At 42.6% G+C, this 19,459-nt stretch overlaps 1 protein-coding gene across 1 annotated transcript in view; it reads left to right on the top strand.

Annotated features, from left to right (window-relative positions):
• Cfap57 (cilia and flagella associated protein 57) overlaps nt 1-17,833 on the top strand; it is a 93,069-nt gene extending 75,236 nt beyond the window's left edge. Inside the window, exons 22-23 of the mRNA XM_004672484.2 lie at nt 4,093-4,225; nt 17,569-17,833. Coding sequence (XP_004672541.1) covers nt 4,093-4,225; nt 17,569-17,783 — 348 coding nt within the window. The 3' untranslated portion in view covers nt 17,784-17,833. The remainder of the gene's footprint in view (nt 1-4,092; nt 4,226-17,568) is intronic.
• The last annotated feature ends 1,626 nt before the right edge of the window (nt 17,834-19,459 follow it).

The raw sequence follows: 19,459 nt of genomic DNA, 5'->3' as shown, positions 1-19,459 counted from the left end.
TCCATCTTGTCTCCAGGTCTAGAACACTCTCCTGCATCTTCTGTGTCCTTGGGACCGTGACTTACCCAGGCCTAGGCCCCTGCACTTGACTCTCACAGCATCTCTCTGCATCCACGCAGGGCCTCCCATGCCTAGCACAATGACCGGCGTATAATAAGCCATCAGGAACTCTGACTTGGGGGCAGAAGGGTTAATGAAGGAATGAACAAATGGCTTGCACAGGATCACTGGCCTCAGTCAAACTTTAGTAAAGATCAAGTTATGTTCTAGAGGCCCTTTTAAAACTATTTTTATTTATTATTTGTTTTTAAGCATAGATATAGAAAGAGAATGGGCATGCCAGGGAGGGCCTCTAGCCGCTGCAAACAAACTCCAGACACATGTGTCGCCTTGTGCATCTGGCTTTATGTGGGTTCTGGAGAGTCAAACCCAGGTCATTATGCTCTGCAGGCAAGCGACTTAACTGCTGAGCCATCTTTCCAGCCCCTGGAGGCCCATCTTTAAGTAACAGAACAGTATGGATGTCAAAGACTGATGGTGGAGTCAGAGACAGGCATTCACTCCAAAAGCCTGTGAAATACCAATCACAGAGTTATAGCTGGTGGAAGGTGGGAAGAAATGAAGACAAAGACTTCCCCTGGGATCATTACAAAGGTGGTGGGGGCAGAATTTATAATCACAATGCACGGATGAGCACAAGAGTTGGCACAGACCCAAAATCGATAGGATTCAGGGACAAAATGGATATAGATGACCAAGAAAAGGAAGTCCCTAGAGATGGAATCTGAGAAGATTCGAAAATGGTGCTTTCAGTTTCTAGTCTTGCTTCCAGTGATCATTCTTTATTTGTTGTTATTGTTTTGTTTTGTTTTTCAAGGTAGGGTCTCACTCTAGCCCAGGCTGACCTGGAATTCACTATGGAGTCTCAGGGTGGTCTTGAACTCACGGCGATCCTCCTACCTCTGCCTCCCGAGTGCTGGGGTTAAAGGAGTGTGCCACCACGCCCAGCTCCCAATTATCATTCTTATTTTACTGAAAAAGGCACAAGCAAAGCTAAGCACAGCAGCTAAGAGCAGTAGAGAAATCCCAAGCCTGAAAGTGTGTCCATGAGTGGCTCTCTGAGACCCTCCTTCCCATTTTGGTCTCATCTACCCAGCCTTTCCCCCTTAGTTTACCTTGTAAAAAATCTTCTTAGTAAATCCTGCATCTTCTTCAACCTGGTGTCCACGGCATTCATTATTCATTTGTTGATCCATCCTACAAATATTTATTTAGCACCTTACATTCAAGACAGAGTCCAAGGACTAAGCACCCAATAAAAATGTATTGAACTAATCACATCCATGATATAAAGCTGACATGGGGCAATTCCAAGGGAGGAGACTAGCAGAGAATCTTACTAGACAGTATCTGGAAGGGAAACATAGGTGAGCCATTGCCAAGGCCTGGGTGGGTTAAAGTGATGAAGAATTAAATGGAGAAAATCTGCCAACTTGGAAAAGCAGGCACCAAGCCCAGCCTGGAGAAGCGGGGCCCTGGCAACAAACACTGGGCATTTCATCCCAGATGGAGACAGAGGGGATTTTTTTAAATGAGGAAGACGGAATGAAGTTAAGTGTTATGTTGATACTCGAAAGGTCTAGATCCATGTATAGGCTAAGGGTCTGTAGGGGAAAAGACTGTTTGGAGTATCTCCAGCAGCCTCTGCTCCCCACCCTGCCCTCAGCTCCACAGGCACTTCTGTATAGCAGAGGAGGGCTTGTCACAACTTGGTGAGAAAAGTGTTGAAGTCATGCAAGCTCTGACCCCACACTCAGCACTCCTGAGATAACCCTTCACATGGAGGCATAGTTGTCTCCTGAAGCAGGTCCATCCTACATAGATAGATCTGGTCTGTGGACAAGCAGCATTCTTTGGGAGCTGGTTGGAAATGCAGACCTGGGCCAGATGTGGTGGTGCCGTAGTACCAGGCCAGCCTGAGACTACATAGTGAATTCCAGGTCAACCTGGGCTAGAGAGAGACCCTCAAAAGAAAAAGAGAGAAAAGAAAAGAAAATTTGAAGAAAAAAGAAAGAAATGTAGACTCTGAGTCATCAGCTCTATTTAAGATGCCTGGGTGATTCACTTGCACAGTCAGATGGAAGATACGTTGCGTGGTGAAGCTGTAGGCTGAGAGCAGAGTGCCAGTCACTCTGCACCCATATGGATGGGACCTCGTTTCTCATGCCACCTCGGGACCCTTGTTGTAAATGTCACATGGAAGGTGGAGATTAGAGGTGTAGAAAAGGAGAGAGAAGAAACTGGTCCTGGGATGCAGCACAGCCTCAGCATCTGGCCTCCAGCAGCCTTCACTCCTGTTCCTCACACCCCCCCCCTCTTCCCACTTCATATTCTAATGATGCAGAGCAGCTGTGGGGCCCCACACCAGCATGTCATGCTTCTGTGCCCTGCATCCTGCCACTCCAGTTCTTTCTCTAAATATTTTATGTATTTTTTTAAGACCATGGATATGGTCACATATCCAGGGCCTTCTGCCTCTGCAAACAAACTCAAACACATGCTCCACTTTGTGCATCTGGTTTATATGGATACTATGGAATTAAATCCAGGCCATCAGGCTTTGCAAGCACACACCTTTAGCCTCTGAGCCATCGCTCCATCCCCCTACCACTCTAGTTCTATGGGACATTATTTATACTTCCCACGTGACCTATTTTTAAAATTTATTTTGAGGGAGAGAGAGAAAGAGGCAGATAGGGAATCCATGCACCCGGGCCTCCAGCCACTGCAAAGAACTCCAGACGCATGTACCAGCTTGTGTTTCTGGCTTAAGTGGGTCCTGGGAATCAAACCTGGGTCCTTTGGCTTTGCTGGCAAGTGCCTTAACCACTAAGCTATCTCTCCACCCCTCCATGTGACCTCTTTTTTTTTTTTAATTTTTATTTATTTATTTATTTGAGAGCAATAGACTCAGAGAGAAAGACAGATAGAGGGAGAGAGAGAATGGGCGCGCCAGGGCTTCCAGCCACTGCAAACGAACTCTAGATGCGTGCGCCCCCTTGTGCATCTGGCTAACGTGGGACCTGGGGAACCGAGCCTCAAACCAGGGTCCTTAGGCTTCACAGGCCAGCGCTTAACCGCTAAGCCATCTCTCCAGCCCCCATGTGACCTCTTTTAAGCCTTAGCTCAGGAGTCAGTTTCTAAGAATCCTTCTATTATTGAGGCAAGATGAGGTGCCTTTCTGATGTGCCCTATCTCCATGTCAGCAGGCTGGTACCACATTAAAACTTGCCCATGTCCCCCAGCAAGTGGTAAACTCCTCAGGAGCAGGGACCAGCTCTCATTTCCTGTATCCCCATGATTACCACCATGGCTTGCACATTTTATTCAGACAGACTTACTGGATAGATGGATATTTGTCAAACATAAACAAGAGAAGTGAATTTCCAGTGATTGTACCAGATGTTCATTATCTGGTTACTTTTCTGTATTTCTCACTAAGTAGCATGTATAGTGGGGCAGGAGCCATGTCTTCCTTCTGTTGCATTCCAAGGACTTAGTATGTACCCTATAGTTTCAACAAATGAATGGGCTGAATGAATAAAGGAGAGCACAGTACTTGAGAGGTCGGGAGCCAAATTGCTGGGGTTACAATCATGGCTCCGCCACTTGTTGTGTAATTCAGGCCACTTAACCCTGTGCCTCAGTGTCCTATTATGTAAAATTGTGATTGTAGGACTTGGGGAGTATAGTGCCATGGTAGAGCACATGCATAAGGATTCAATCTCCATTACTCCTCCCCCCCCCTGCAATTGATTGTCATAAACTCTAGTGATACAATTACTATGCTTGGGCACATTTAAGTCATACAAAAGTGCTTAGAAAAGCATCATTGATGTTCAAAAGAGAATGGATGGATGGGGATAGTACTGAGGTCCCCTGAAAGCAAGTAAGCAAACACCATGAGAGGCCCAGCAAGAAGCAGGGCAGCTGGGTCCAGACCCACTTGTGCTCATTCCTCAACCCTGGCATGGCATGCCCTGTGTCTACCTGTCACTCATACATCATACTCTCTTTCCTTTCTTTCTGAAGGAAAATGTCTCTCTGATCAAGGAAATCAATGACCTCCGCAGGGAGCTGAAGCTCACCCGCTCTCAAGTTTATGACCTTGAATCAGCTCTGAAACTGACCAAGAAAGTCCGGCCACAAGAAGTTCCAGAGACAGGTAATGTCACCAAGGAAGTAGGCATAGGGATGAAGAGCCCAATAGCAATTGTGAGCAGGTCTCCTCCTTTTGGCTTCTTTCTGTATCAGGATACATCCACCTGTGGCCATTTGGGAATTTGTCCATGCTACATGCCTACAGACCAGAGGATCTCTGAGGGCCTGCTTATAGTCAAAACCAAGTTCTCATTCTGCTATCTGAAACCCTCAGAGTTAGCTACAATTCAGAATTCAGAGTCTTTCCGAATCCGGAAAGAGCATGTCATATATTATATAACATCCCCAGAGGGGTCTGGGGCAGTGCCCTGAAATGAAACACATTAGGATTCTGAAGTGACATATGAATATTCACACTCAGCTTCATGAATTTAAAAAAAAAGTGTTCCATTTTTAAATCTTTTTACATTTTAGCATTATGGGTAAGGGATTTGTACAATTAAAATGAAGACAAAAAGATGAGAAGCTATTTAAAGGGAAAGGAAAAAGAATTACATAAGAAATATTCTCCACCCCTCCCTGAGGAACTATTAGGAGTCAGTAGTTGTAGGAGGAGAGGGAGTCATGTTCTGCCGTGGTGTAGCCACTGGGTGGTTGCCTGTGGTCCAGTAATAACCCACCACCCAAGCCCAAGCAAGCAACCATCAGTTTTTCAGAGGTGTGACAAAAAATAAGACATGAAGAAAAGGGGACAGAGAGGATAGTGGAGTAAATATGATGAATATACATTAATACATATGTGAAATTATCAAAGTAAAAGTTTTAGGGCTGGGGAGATGGTTCAGTGGTTAAAGGCTTGCAAAGCCTGCTGGCTGGGTTTGATTCCTCAGTGCCCACATAAAGCCAGATACACCAAGTGGTGTATGTGTCTGAAGTTCACTTACAGTGGCACGAGACCCTGACATGCCCATTCTTTCTCTATCTTTCTCAAATAAATAAATAAATAAATAAATAGAAAGCTGGGCATGGCAGTACACATCTTTAATTCCAGCACTCAGGAGACAAAGATAGGGGAATCACCATGAATTCAAGGCCAAACTGAGACTACAGTGTGAATTCAAGGTCAGCCTGGACTAGAGTGAGGCCCTACCTTGAAAAACCAAATAAATAAATTAATTAAAAGATGTCTATACACTAAAGTATCAAATATTCTGTGAAGATTTAATTCTTTATGTAAAAGTACATCTTATTAATAAGCAAATTTGCTTTCATCTTTAATAAATAGTAAGATTAGGGCTGGATAGATGGCTCAGTACTTAAGACCCTTGTCTGAAACACCTAAGGACCTGATCTTGATTCTCCAGTACCCACATAAAGCCAAATGCACAAAGTGACGCATGCATCTGGAGTTTGTTTCCAGTGGATGGAGGCCCTGACATGCCCATCCTCTCTGATTGTCTGTCTTCTCTCTCTGATTGCAAATATAAAGTAATTAAATATTTTTTAAAAGGTTGGGCACAGCTGGGCATGGTAGCACACACCTTTAATCCTAACACTTGGCAGGCAGAGGTAGGAAAATTGCAGTGAGTTCGAGGCTACCCTGAGACTACATAGTGAATTCCAGGTCAGCCTGGGATAGAGTAAAACCATATCTCGAAAAACAAAAGACAAACAAACAAACAAAGCTGGGCATAGCCATGCACATCTGTAACTCCAGTCTGTTGGGGTGGTAGTGGGGGCAGAGACCAAAGAATCACGAGGTGGGGGATCACTGACCAAATAATGGCAGGTCTGGGTCGAGGAAAAGATACCATTTCAAGGAACTACAAGAATGAGCAATAGAGAAGGGCACCAGAAGTTCCCCTCTGGCCTCTAACACACGCATCTGCAATGCACGCATCTGCACACATGCATACCCCACACATAATACATCACACCACACCCACACATACACACATGAAAGAAATGTTTCTTTTTATAATTTTTTTTTATTTACTTGTTAGAGCCATGGGGGGAGGGAGAGAGAGAGAATGGGAGGACCACGGCCTCCAGCCCCTGAAAACGAACTCCAGATGCATGCGCCACCTCTGGCTTATGTGAGACCTGAGAATCAAACCTGGGTCCTTAGCCTTCACAGGCAAACACCTTAACTGCTAAGCCATCTCTCCAGCCCAAAAGAAATGTTTAATAGCAACTCTAGTCTCTAACGTGCACACAGTGACAAAAATAATCTAATAACAGATATTTCATAGGATACATGTATCTGTCATTATGTATGTTTATATATATTATACATTATACATATAACATTTTATATATAAAGTTTTTTGTGTCATGTGCCCCCCTTTTTTTGAGGTAGGGTCTCACTCTAGTCCAAGCTGACCTGGAATTCACTATATAGTCTCAGGTGGCCTTGAACTCATGGCGCTCCTCTTACCTCTGCCTCCCAAGTGCTGGGATTAAAGGTGTGCACCACCATGCCCAGGTAAAAAAATATATATATTTTTTTAAAAAGACAGTTATTGCCGGACATGGTGGTACATACCTTTAACCCAAGCACTTAGGAAGTAGGAGGATCTCTGTGAATTCAAGACCACCCTGACACTACATTGTGAATTCCACATCAGCCTGGGCTAGATCAAGACCCTACTTCAAAAAGACCAAAACAAACAAACAAAAGACAAGTATTATCAATTGTCTACCGTGATCATGAAAAACCTAAATTTATGCCTGGTATAGTGAGTGGCTAATGCCTTTAACTCCAGCATTTTGGACACTGAGGTAGGAGGATCCCCATGAGTTCAAGGCCAGCCTGGGCTACAAAGTGAGTTCCAGGTCAGCCTGGGCTACAGTGAGACCATACCTCAGGGGTGGGCAGAACACAAGCAAAACATTCTCAAGTTAAGGAATTGGCCAATTCAGTTATGTTTAAGAATTCTTTCTCTGAGGCTGGGAGAAATGGCTCAGTGAATAAAGTCCCAGAACCCACATAAAGCCAGGTATTGTATTAGGCATCTGTAATTCCACTGCACCTCCAACAAGATGGGAAACAGAGACAAGAGAATCCCTGGAAGCTCATGGCCAAGTAGCCTGGTGAGCACAGCATGAACAAGGGACCGCTGAAACCAGGTGGAAGATGAGCACACACCCAAGGCTGTGTTCTGACCATCACATGCACACTGTGGCACAGATGTACCCACACAGAGGCACAAGACCATGCACGTGTATGCGCACACATGGGAGGCTGTCATCCCCTAACCACTGCTTTAGTTTTAGCAACATTTAATATTGTTTTCAAATGCACAAGACAATTACCTAACAGACGTAGCAGATACACCTGCTTGCTTTTCAATTACTAAAGGCATATCATTAAAACTTATGACTAAAAGGCTAATTAAAAACCAACTAAACTTACATGAATAAACTGTAAGAACAAAGAGAACACAAAAGAAAACAAAGGGTGCTGAAAGTGAAAAGCTGGGAAAAGGATGGAAGAATTGTATCTGACTAGATAAGCCAAGAAATCTAAATCCTAAACTGGAAATGAAGAACTCAAAAAATAAAAACACGAAAGAAAAAAAGGAGGGAGGGAGGGAGGAAAGAAAGAAGAAAGGAAGGAAAGAAGGAAAGAAAGGGAGAAAGAAAGAAAGAAGAACAAAGTCTAGTCAGGCATGGTAGCTCATGTCTATAATCCCAGGACTTGGCAGGCTAAGGTAGGAGAACTGCCGTGAGTACAAGGACAGTCTGGACTACAGAGTAAGTTCCAGGTGAGCCTAGGCAAGAATGAGACCCTACCTCAAACAAACAAAACAAAAACCTAACATATACTACAAATTCCTCAAAATGTCAAACTAAACAAAAGCAACCAAGACTATGGAAAATAGAATTATTAAAATATGAATGCTTTGTATGTTTAATGAAATAAAGAGGCCAGTGTAGTGGTATACCCCTTTAATCCCAGCACTCAGGAGGCTGAGGTAGAAGGATTGCTATGAGTTCAAAGCCAGCTTGAGATTCCATAGTGAATTCCAGGTCAGCCTGGACTCTTCCTGGGGCGAGGTGGGGGGAAAGTTCCTCACAATTATCTAGGCCAGTTAGAAAAGAAATCCCACAAACAACACTTCTGGAAATGAAACCTGATGCTGTAGTTTTATCATTGGAAACTCAGTGGACAAATTGTGTAGTATAGTAGAGACATCTGAAGAATTTGTGAACTGAAAGAATGAAGACAGCAGCTTTGAGGGAGGGACAAAGACAGGATAGAATAGTTTCATGTATGTCCAGTTGGACCTTAGAAACAATGAATGAAAACGGTAACATTATCGTAAGGAATAACTGACAGTTTTTCAGAAATGATGCTAGATGCCCAGTATCAGGTCCAGGGATCTCAATGGCGCTCAGACAGATCATTAGCAACAAACCTACATCTGCATATCAGAATACCAAAAACAAGAAAATGCTAAAAGTGGTTAGAAAGGAGAGACTGTGTCAAGAGTGACAGTGCCACTGGACCTGTGACTTCTCAGTAGTAACAGTGAAGCCAGGCATGGTGGCATTGTAACTTCTTCAAAGTGCTGAAGCAAACTGCCTCCTTGATATATATAAGCAGTGAAGTTTTCCAAATTACCAAATGAAAAAATATTTTCTGACAAAAAAAAATTAACTTTGCAACAAAATCTCTTTATGAGATTTTTTATGTAAATTGTACATCCGGAAGGGAAAAAGGATTCCAGAGAAAAGCCCGGATACAAAAAGAAATAAGGCATGTAAAGAAGGCAAAAACTCTTTGGATTGTTGTTTTGGTTTCTATTTCATTAAGTTCTACCCTAATCATTGTTATTGCTTCCAGTCTACTGATTTTTGGTTTACCTTGTTCTTTATCCAAGGCCTTAAGGTGAAGCATTAAGTTGTTTACTTGTCATCTTTCTAATTTCTTAATATAGGCACTAAAACCTATAACTTCTTAGGACTGCCTTCATTGTGTCCCCAAAGCTTTGATATGTTGTTTTCTCATTATCATTTGATTCTATGAATTTTTTATTTCCTGCTTGATTTCTTCAATGACCCAAACATCATTCATTAGTGTACTGTTTAGTCTCCATGATTTTGTATATGCTCTGTAGTTTTTCTTGTTGCTGATTTTAGTTTAATCCCATTGTGATCAGCTAGAGAACAAGGGATTATTTCAGTTTTCCTGTATTTGTTAAGATTTGCTTTGTGTCCTACTGTATGGTCTGTTTTAGAAAATGTTCCATGTGCTGCTGAGAAAAATGTGTATTCTGTAGCATTTGGATATCTGTTAGGTCCATTTGTTCTATGACATCATTTAATCCAAATGACTCTTTGTTTATTTTTTGTCAAGATGATCTTTCAGTAGATAAGACTGGGGTATTGAAGTCACCCACTACAATTGTGCTTGGTGTTATCTGTGGCCTTAAGTCTAATAGTGTTTGTTTAAGGAAATTGGGAGCCCCCATGTTAGGGCATATATATTTAGAATTGTAATGTCTCCCTGTTGATTTTTCCTTTAATCAATATAAAGTGACCTTTATCTTTCCTCATTAATGTTGGTTTGAAATCTATCGTGTCAGATATTAGGATAGCAACACCTATTTGCTTCCTAGGCCCATTTGCTTAGAATACCATTTTCCATCCTTTCGTCCTAAGATAGCATCTGTCTTTTGTGGAGAAATGAGTTTCTAGGAGACAACAAATGTAAGGGCCCTGCCTTTTAATCCAATCTGCAAGCCTGTGTCTTTTAAAGGTTGGGGTATTGAGGCCATTGGTATTATGAGTTATTATATAATGGTATGTACTTTTACTTGCCATTCTTCTTGTTTTGTAGTGCTTCCTTTTTTCCTTTTTGCTATCTTGTATTAAGTGTTTTTAGAGTACAATTTATTTTTCCCTGTTTCTTCATATGTATGCTTTCCTTTCTCTTCAGCGTGGAGGATCCCTTCAAGCATTTTCTTTAGAGCTGGCTTATTTGTCATATATTCCTTTAGCTGTTTTTGTTGTAGAATATCCTTATTTCTCCATCAATGTGGTTGGATAGCTTTACTGGGTAAAGTATTCTTGGTTGACAGTTGTTGTCTTTCAGAATTTGGAATACATCATTCTAAGCCCTTCTGGCTTTTAAAGTTCGTGTTAAGTAATTTGCTGTGATCCTGATGGGCTTGCCTTTATAAATGACTTGCTTTTTCTCTCTAACTGCTTTCAATATATTTTCTTTGGTTTGTGTGTTTGGTAGTTTAATTATAATATGATGAGAAGAAATTCTTTCCAAGTTTTGTTTGTTTGGTGGTCTAAAGGCTTCCTATATCTGCATTGGCATCTCTTTCCCAATTTGGGGGAAATTTTCTTCTATGATTTTGTTGAAAATGCCTACTATGCCTTTAGAGTAAAATTCTTCTCCTTCTGCTATACCCAAATTCTTATGTTTGATATTTTCATAGTGTCCTGACTATCTTAAAATTCCTGTTAATGCCTTCCTATTACCTTGCCTTTTCCTTTGTTGGACTGTATTAGATATGCCACCTGGTCTTATAATTTAAAGATTCTGTTCTCTCCATCCATTCTACTAGTGAGCTTTTCTACAGATTTTTTAATTTGACTGTGTTTTTCATTGCTAGCACTTCTGACTGGTTTTTCTTTATTATTTCTATTTCCTTATTCATGTCTTACATTGACCTCCTTACTTAATTAAATTGGTTTCCTGTATCTTTTTTTAAATTTTTTGTTATTTTTATTTATTTATTTGAGAGTAACAGACAGAGAAAGAGGCAGAGAGAGAGAGAATGGATGCACCAGGGCCTCTAGCCACCGCAAACGAATTCCAGACATGTGTGCCCTCTTGTGTATCTGGCTAACATGGGTCCTGGGGAGTTGAGCCTCGAACTGGGGTCCTTAAGCTTCACAGGCCAGCGCCTAACCACTAAGCCATCTCTCCAGACCTCCTGTATCTTTTTTGATTCATTTAATTTCCTCTTTGAGCATATTTATAATCATCCTTTTGAAATTGTCCTCATGCATTTCCTCTAAATCAGTCTCACTGGAGGTCATTTCTGATGAATTTATAATTTTTGGAGGATTTATATTGTCTTGATTTTTTGTGTTTCTTGTATTATAATGTAGGGATTTTTGCACCTTGGATTAATTTGATGCTTGGGTTTTCTAAGAATTTGAGGATTATTAGATATATCAATTAATCTGATGTTATATGTCTTCAGGGTAGGAGCTTAAGTGGCTAGGTGTGGCTCTTAAAAGACTCTTAGAGTAATATTCTGTGTCACTAGTCATCAGGGAAATGCAGAATAAAACTACATTGAGATTCCATCTCACTCCTGTCAGATTGTCCACCATCATGAAAACAAATGATCATAAATGTTGGTGGGGATGTGGAAAAAGAGGAACCCTTCTACACTGCTGATGGGAATGCAATCTGGTCCAACCATTGTGGAAATCAGTGTGGAGGTTCCTAAAACAGCTAAAGATTGATCTACCATATGACCCAGCTATAGCACTCCTAGGCATATATCCAAAGGACTCATCTCATTTCCTTAGAAGTACGTGTTCAACCATGTTTATTGCTGCTCGATTTATAATAGCTGGGAAATGGAACCAGCCTAGATGTCCCTCAGCTGATGAGTAGATAATGATAATGTGGCACATTTATACAATGGAGTTCTACTCAGCGGTAAAGAAAAATGAAGTTATGAAATTTGCAGAAAAATAGATGGAGCTGGAAAGGATCATACTAAGTGAGGTAACCCAGGCCCAGAAAGCCAAACACCACATGTTCTCTCTCATATGTGGATCCCTAGCTACAGATGACTGGGCTTCTGCGTGAGAAGGAAAATACTTAGTAACAGAGGCCAGTAAGTTAAAAAGGAGATATAAAGGGAAGAGAAAGGAAGGGAGGAGGGTACTTAATAGGTTGGTATTATATATATGTAAGTACAATGATTGAGATGGGGAGGTAATATGATGGAGAATGGAATGTCAAAGGGGAAAGTGTGGGGGGGAGGGAGGGTATTACCATGGGATTTTTTTGTAATCATGGAAAATGTTAATAAAAATTAAATTAAAAAAAAGACTCTCAGAGTAACCACAACAGTGACCGTAGGTGTTGAGCTTTCCTGCTAGATGAGTATTCTAGTCAGCTGGGTAGAACAAAATATAGGCAAATTCTAAAATTTAATTAAACAGTATACACATTCAATGAAGACCAGCACAGATTATTTATTCAATAGTGGTTATTATGGCAGATACTCTAACAAAGCCCAAGTCCCTAAGGATGTGTGTTGCCCCATACCCTTAATCTTGTCAACTGGGAGGCTGAGATTTTTGGTCTGTAGAAGGTTCCAAGGTCAGCTTGTGACTGAGTGAGACCCTGCTCCAGTGAATGACAAAAGTGGAGACAAGGGCACTATAAATCAGGAAGCAACAAATGACAAGCCCAAAATATAGCTTATTTAAGAATGACAAATCCAACTATCAGAGTTAACACATAATTTACCCTGACATGGAAGGTGCAATTAGCACTTCCAGTGCAAGCCCATATACCAGGCCTTTTTGTCAGGTACTGACCTGGTGTAAGCCCATTTACCTTTTGGGAAGGCTTTGGTCTCAGCTATGCTGCGCACCCACTTGGGTTCCTCTCTGCTGTGCTGTAGGCTCAGGTAGGCTGGCTGGGTTGGTGGGTCAAGTGCCGTGTAGGTAAGTTCCCTTCCCCAGGTCTCTGGTGCTTGCTGGCACTGTGCTTGCAGTGGGGATGAGGAGGCTGTGATGGTGGCTGAAGTTCTCCTGCTGGTCCTCATGATCCTCTTCCTCATAAGCCACTCCGCTAGTCCCTGCTATCCTCCCCTTCACATTTCTTGAGTTTGCAAGGAGGCTGATGTGAGTGGAAAATCCCCTCACCTGGCGTTTTCTGCAGCTTAGGCAGAGCCTGGTGACCACAGCTGTGCAGACCTGGTGCCACTGCCGCTAGAGCTGCTTCTGTGGACTAGACGTTTTGGGTCTCTCCTATATCTTTGCTGTGGTTGATAAATTCTTATATACCTTCACTTTTTAGTAGGAGAGTGTATTTTTCTGTTTTTTTTTTTTCTTTTTCTCCCTTAGGCTGCTTTGGCATGCTTTCTATGCCACCATCTTAGCCAGAAGTCTATAATAACTCTTACCATCAGTGGCCTCAATGCCACAACCAAAAGACACAAGCTTGCAGACTGGATTAAAAGTCAGGATCCTGCTGTTTTTTTTGCCTCAAAGAAACTCACCTCTCCATAAAAGACAAACACTATCTTAGGGTAAAAGGATGGAAAATAGTATTTCAAGTAAATGGACCTAGAAAACAAGCAGTTGTCACTATCCTAATATCTGACAGGGTAGACTTCAAAACAACATTAATTAAGAAAGATAAAGAAGGTCCTTTCATGTTAATTAAAGGAATACTCCAACAGGAAAACATTACAACCCTAAACATATATGCACCTAACATGGGGGCTCCCAATTTCATCAAACAAACACTATTAGAACTAAGGTCACAGATAACACCAGGCACAATTGTAGTTAGTGACTTCAGTACCCCACTGTCATCAATTGACAGGTCATCTCAGCAAAAAATAAACAGAGAAGCATCTGGATTTAATGATATCATAGAACATAGATATCTAGAGAACATTCCCTCCAAATGCTGCAGAATACACATTCTTTCCAGCAGCACATAGAAAATTCTCTAAAATCGACCATTTTTAGACCCAAAAGCAAAATTTAACAAATATAAGAAAATTGAAATAATGTCTTATACTCTATCTCATCACAATAGGATTAAACTATAAATCAACAGCAAGAAAAAACTGTAGAACATATACACAGTCATGGAGACTAAACAGTACACTACTGAATGATGAATGACTCATTGAAGAAATAAAGAAGGAAATCAAAAAATTCATAGAATCAAATGATAACGAGAACACAACATACCAAAACTTTTGGGACACAATAAAGGCAGTTCTAAGAGGGAAATTTATAGCTTCAAATGCCTATAATAAGAAATTAGAGGGTTGGAGAGATGGTTTATCAGTTAAGGCATTTGCCTGCAAAGCCAAAGGACCCAGGTTCAATTCCCCAGGACCCAGATGCACAAGGGAGCACATGCATCTGGAATTTATTTGCAGTAGCTGAGGGCCCTGGTGTGCCCTTTCTCCCTCTCTCTCTCCCTCTCTCCCTCTCTCTCTCTCTCTCTCTCTCTCTCTCTCTCTCTCTCTCTCTTTCTCTTTCTCTCTGTCTCTCTCCCCCTGCCTATTGCTCTCCCTTTAAAATAAATAAGTAAATAAATAAATATTAGGCAGAAATTAATGAAATAGAATCCAAAAAATTACAAAGAACCAGTGAAATGAAGAGTTTGTTCTTTGAAAAAATAAACAATATTTATAAATCCTTAGCAAATCTGACCAAAAGAAAGAGAGAAGAGGTGGAAATTCATCAAATTAGAGATGAAAATGAGAATTTGAGTTAAGCTTGTAGCTCAGTGGCAAACTCCTAGCATTTATATGAGACCTTAGGTTCAGTTCCCCAACCCTGCAACTAATGACAATTGATTAAGTGAAGTCAATCTTTAATCTGTCAAAGAAAGCCTGTGGGCAGGATGTAGAGAAGGATCGTGATAAGGTCTGGAAGGTGACGGTTCTGGGAAGAGACAGAATTAGAGGAGACTAGATATGAGAAGAGAGACAAGGGCAAAGCCACATGCAGACAGCTGGCTTTGCTCAGCCATGGAGGGAGGATGAGGTTTATGTAATCAGGCATGTAGGTGAAGGACCCTATCAAGGGGTCCCTTACAAACCGAATCTGTATGATGACAGGCAAAGGAATGGGAAATTGCTGTTAAAGCAATGAAAAGAGAGTTATAGTAGTGACAGGAAGAAACACAGCCCAGGGCCCTAAACATGTTCCCAAAACAGAGTGGGGAACAGCCCAGGAAATGAAGGAGAGTTCACACGTTGTTTCCACTAGGCCATCTTCCTCATAAGATGCGCCCCTGGGAATATTTGTGGGGTGGGGTGGTCCAGGCCAGGCATGTTCCCCAAAAGGTCAGCCACCAGCCTGCAGCCCCAGATCTGACAGCCCTCCCTGTGGGGGGGGGGGAAGAGCCAGGGACTGCTGATGCCATGCAGGCCACTGTCTCACCTCTGGGACCCAGCAACCTCACTCAGTGATTGGGACACCTGGAAGATCTTCAAGTTTCAATCTGCAGCAAGAGCCTATGGCATGTAGAGAGAGGCTCTGGGGACATGTGATGCTGGTGTGGCCAGCCCTGCTGGTGGCAAAGAGAAGAATTCAAGTGCTGACATATCTTCAGTCATGCGTCACGGAGTATCTCTAGGACTGTGGCTTTACACGTGCATTAGACCCTCTCGAGGTCATATGGTGCCTGGTTTTGTTGTCATGCGTGAAGGTGGGTGAGAGAGAGCATGGCACAGTTGTGTTTGCAGCCCTGAAAGAGAAGTGGCTGAAGGAGCAAGTGGAGAGGTAAGCAGAAATGAGGCCCAGGTGGGCTACTGGAGCTGACACAGGTGTTTGTTCACTTAAGCCTGTGTGTGCCACAGCTTCCCCAGGGGTGCTGCTCTGCCAGGGTCCACAGGTCCCAAGGCCAGGGCCCAGTTTAATTGAGGAGGTAGTTACTAGGAACAGCCAGTATCAGAAAGAGAATGGGGTTGAAGTTGAAATGTAGGGGAGAAATGCTAGCCAATCAAGATCCTCGAGAGTGCAGAAAAGGAAGAGTGTGGAGGCAAAACCAGACACCAGGGACCAGACTCCTTCTGGGAAGAGGGCAAGATAAGCCAAGTACTCTTTGAATGTTGGCTCCATAAGACCCATTAAAGGCCAAGGCAAGGCTGACTAGTGGCCACTGGTGATCACTTCCTCTTTGAAACACTCTCTTCCTTGGCTCCAACATCTGTTCTTTTCAAGTTTTTCCTCCAGGGGGTACAGAAAAGCACTGGCAATGGGAAACCCCTGGAATATCTGATTGGATAGGGGAGTCAGAGATGTGTGACAGTATCACTTGTCAAAAAGAGAGGGGACTGAAGAGATAGCTCAGTGGTTAAAGTGCTCACTTGCAATGCCTGACAACCTGGGTTTGATTCCCCGGTACTCACATAAATCTAGGTGCACAAAGTAGCACATGCATCTGGAATTTGTTTGCACTGGCAGGAGAAAAAGCCCTGCCACACCTATGTTCATTCTCTCTCTCTCTCTCTCTCTCTCTCTCTCTCTCTCTCTCTCTCTCTCTCTCTTTCTCTGCCTTCTTCTCTCTCACACACAATAAATAAACATTTTAAAAAAGGGGGAGAAAGAATGGAGGTCAAAATTAAGACTTGCTGCAGTGGGAAGGGAGAGTTTGGACCTAACTGCTTGGAGTCTGATAAAATGCTAGCACACAGCAGACCAGATGTGGACGTGGAGACCCTAAAAGGCTGGGGCAGGATATATGAGATGGAAGCACAAGGCTATCAAGAAAGTGCAGGAAGAGTTGGGCGTGGTGGCACACGCCTTTAATCCCAGCACTCGGGAGGCAGAGGTAGGATTGCCATGAGTTCAAGGCCACACTGAGACTACAGAGTGATTTCCAGGTCAGTCTGAGCTAGAGTGAGATCCTACCTTGAAAAACCAAAAAAAAGAAAGAAAGAAAAAGAAAATGCAGGAAGAAACTAATGATTGGTTTAACTGGCCAGAAGAGGAAGTGAATTTAGGAGCCTGTTTGGTGGATAAAGGGACTGTCCAGGAAGAAGAGGTCTTGGCCATGATGTGCTAGAATGAAAGGTGTACCCAATAGGGCTGATTTTGGGTGGTGGAGAAAGAGGGGAAGCCACAGAAATGGGTGGTAACATGGCATAGGGGCCAAGTTCATTAATGCCCTATGAGGCTCAGGAATGGGAAGAACCTTTGGGCCCTAATGACATTGCCCAGGACAATGGCAGACCCCAAGACAGAAAAAATGATGACACCCAAGGTGGAGCAGGAGCAGGTGACCACACAGCAGTACAGAGGAATCTTTCTCCAAGGTCAGGGGTTTTGTGGTTTGGGAACTAGCATAGCTAGCTCCCAGGGGAGTCTCACTGGCCCAAGGCCTAAGGAATGAGACAAAATGAGGCCTCCAATGCACATGACCTCAGCGTGGCATGAGGACTGGGCCAGGTCATGTTCAGCGAGCGCCTTATCATTTGGAGTGTCCTCATTTCTCAGTTTCTGAGACTAAGACAGAGTCAAGTGGCCTATTTATCTCCGAGCCCCAGCACCTGGGATTGTCTTCCCACCATGGATGCTGGATGAGTATGTAGGGGGAGGGGAAAGAGACTGCAGCACTCCAGTAAACAAGCCCCAATTGTCCTGCCTTGTCTCTTCCAGAGCCCAGCAGAGACATGACCAGTGACACTACCACCATGAGACTAAATGAGCAAGAAGAAACTGGGAGAATTATTGAAATGCAGCGCCTGGAAATCTGCCGCCTCCGAGACCAGATCCAAGAGCAAGCGCAGGTCCCTGGGTTTCATACCATCGCTGGAGTTCGGCTTCCTTCCCTCTTCAGCTCGGAGGTGGATCTTGAAGTACACACCAAGTGACCTTCTAGCCATAGCCAAAAACACCGTGTGTCTGTCACCAGGCCATACTCATGCCAGAGTCCCCGTAGTCCTGTAGCACTGATCCTTCCAGACTTTCTTTTGTCCTAGGGAGCTGGGAACAGGGTCAGAATAAAGGTGCTTGTCTATAACTTTGTTAACTTCTACTTAGCTGGAGGCCAGGGCAGAGAAAAAGAAAAGCCTGAGAAGCAGGGCCTTGCAGCTCACAAAGCCATTGCTGCCTGGACCACAGAGATTGTTGGGATTTAGGGCCAGCTTCCTGCCACCTGCCTGGGTGTGAGGATGGAGCTTCCTACTCACATCCTAGGTAACTCCATCTATTGCCTCCTCCTGCTATTGTGATTTATTCAAAGCCAATTTCATGTAAGTTGGCCAAAACAATACCTTTAACATTGAAAGGAATTGACAGCCCTGTCTCTGTCAGTAATGGTATAGACACAAAAGACTCTTTGTTCCATTCTTTATTTTTTTTAATTTTTGCTTGTGAGCAGGGGGCGAGGTGGTTGAGGTAAGGTCTCATTCTTGCCCAAGCTGACCTGGAATTCACTATGTAGTCTCAGGCTGGCCTCAAACTCATAGAGATCCTCCTATCTAGGCCTCTGGTGTGCTGGGATTAAAAGCTTCCCAGATAGATATAGATATAGATATAGATAGATATAGATATAGATATAGATATAGATATAGATATAGATATATAGATAGATATAGATATAGATATAGATGGATATAGATATAGATATAGATATAGATATAGATATAGATATAGATATAGATATAGATAGATATATGAAAGAGGCAGAGAGAGAGAAAGAGAATGGGCCCACTAGGGCCTCCAGCCACTGCAAATTCCAGACTCATGCGCCACCTTGTCTATCTTACTTGGGTCCTGGGAAATTGTTCCTTTGGCTTTGCAGGCAAACTCCTTAACTGCTATGCCATCTCTCCATTCTTTTATTATTATTATTATTGACAACTTCCATAATTATAGACAATAAATCATGATAATTCCCTCACCTCTCACTTTCCCCTTCACAACTCTACTCTCCATCATATCCCCTCCCCGCCCCCATTAGTCTCTCTTATTTTGATGTTGTCATTTTTTCCTCCTATCATGATGGTCTTAGGTAAGTAGTGCCAGGCACTGAGTTGGTTTTTTTTTTTTTTAACTGTTCTTGGGAAGGCATAGATGGCTGCATTAAATTAAGAATTATATTAATCAAAAGTAATTTCTACTTTTTTTCTCCTCATCAAAAGAAATTGAAAATACAGGCATAATGGTACGCACCTGTAATCCTCAGAAAACAGAGGCAGGAGGGTTGTGTGTTTGAGGCCATCTTGGGCTGCATGGTAGACTTGTTTCAACAAAACAGAAAATGCAAGAGTAAGTCTGCAGCCTTGAACTCACAGAAATCCTACCTCTGCCCCCAAAGTGCTGGGATTAAAGGCATGTGCCACCACTTCCAGTTTAAAATGTAAATTTGAACTGAGAATCCAGAGTACACCAATTATTAGCCATATTTTTCAGATGTACCTAAACTAATTCTAGCTTATATTTTATAGCACACAGTTCAAAAACCAGTGCTACATATTGTCTGTAGTGCTTATCAGACAGTGACACAAGACTGTCTCCCTACCAGCTGCCTCCTGTTTATGTCACT

The sequence above is a fragment of the Jaculus jaculus genome, chromosome 5 (genome assembly GCF_020740685.1).
Source record: "Jaculus jaculus isolate mJacJac1 chromosome 5, mJacJac1.mat.Y.cur, whole genome shotgun sequence".
Lineage (NCBI taxonomy): Eukaryota > Metazoa > Chordata > Mammalia > Rodentia > Dipodidae > Jaculus > Jaculus jaculus.
Note: the sequence above shows the minus strand (reverse complement) of the source record. Positions and strands in the feature narration are given on the sequence as shown.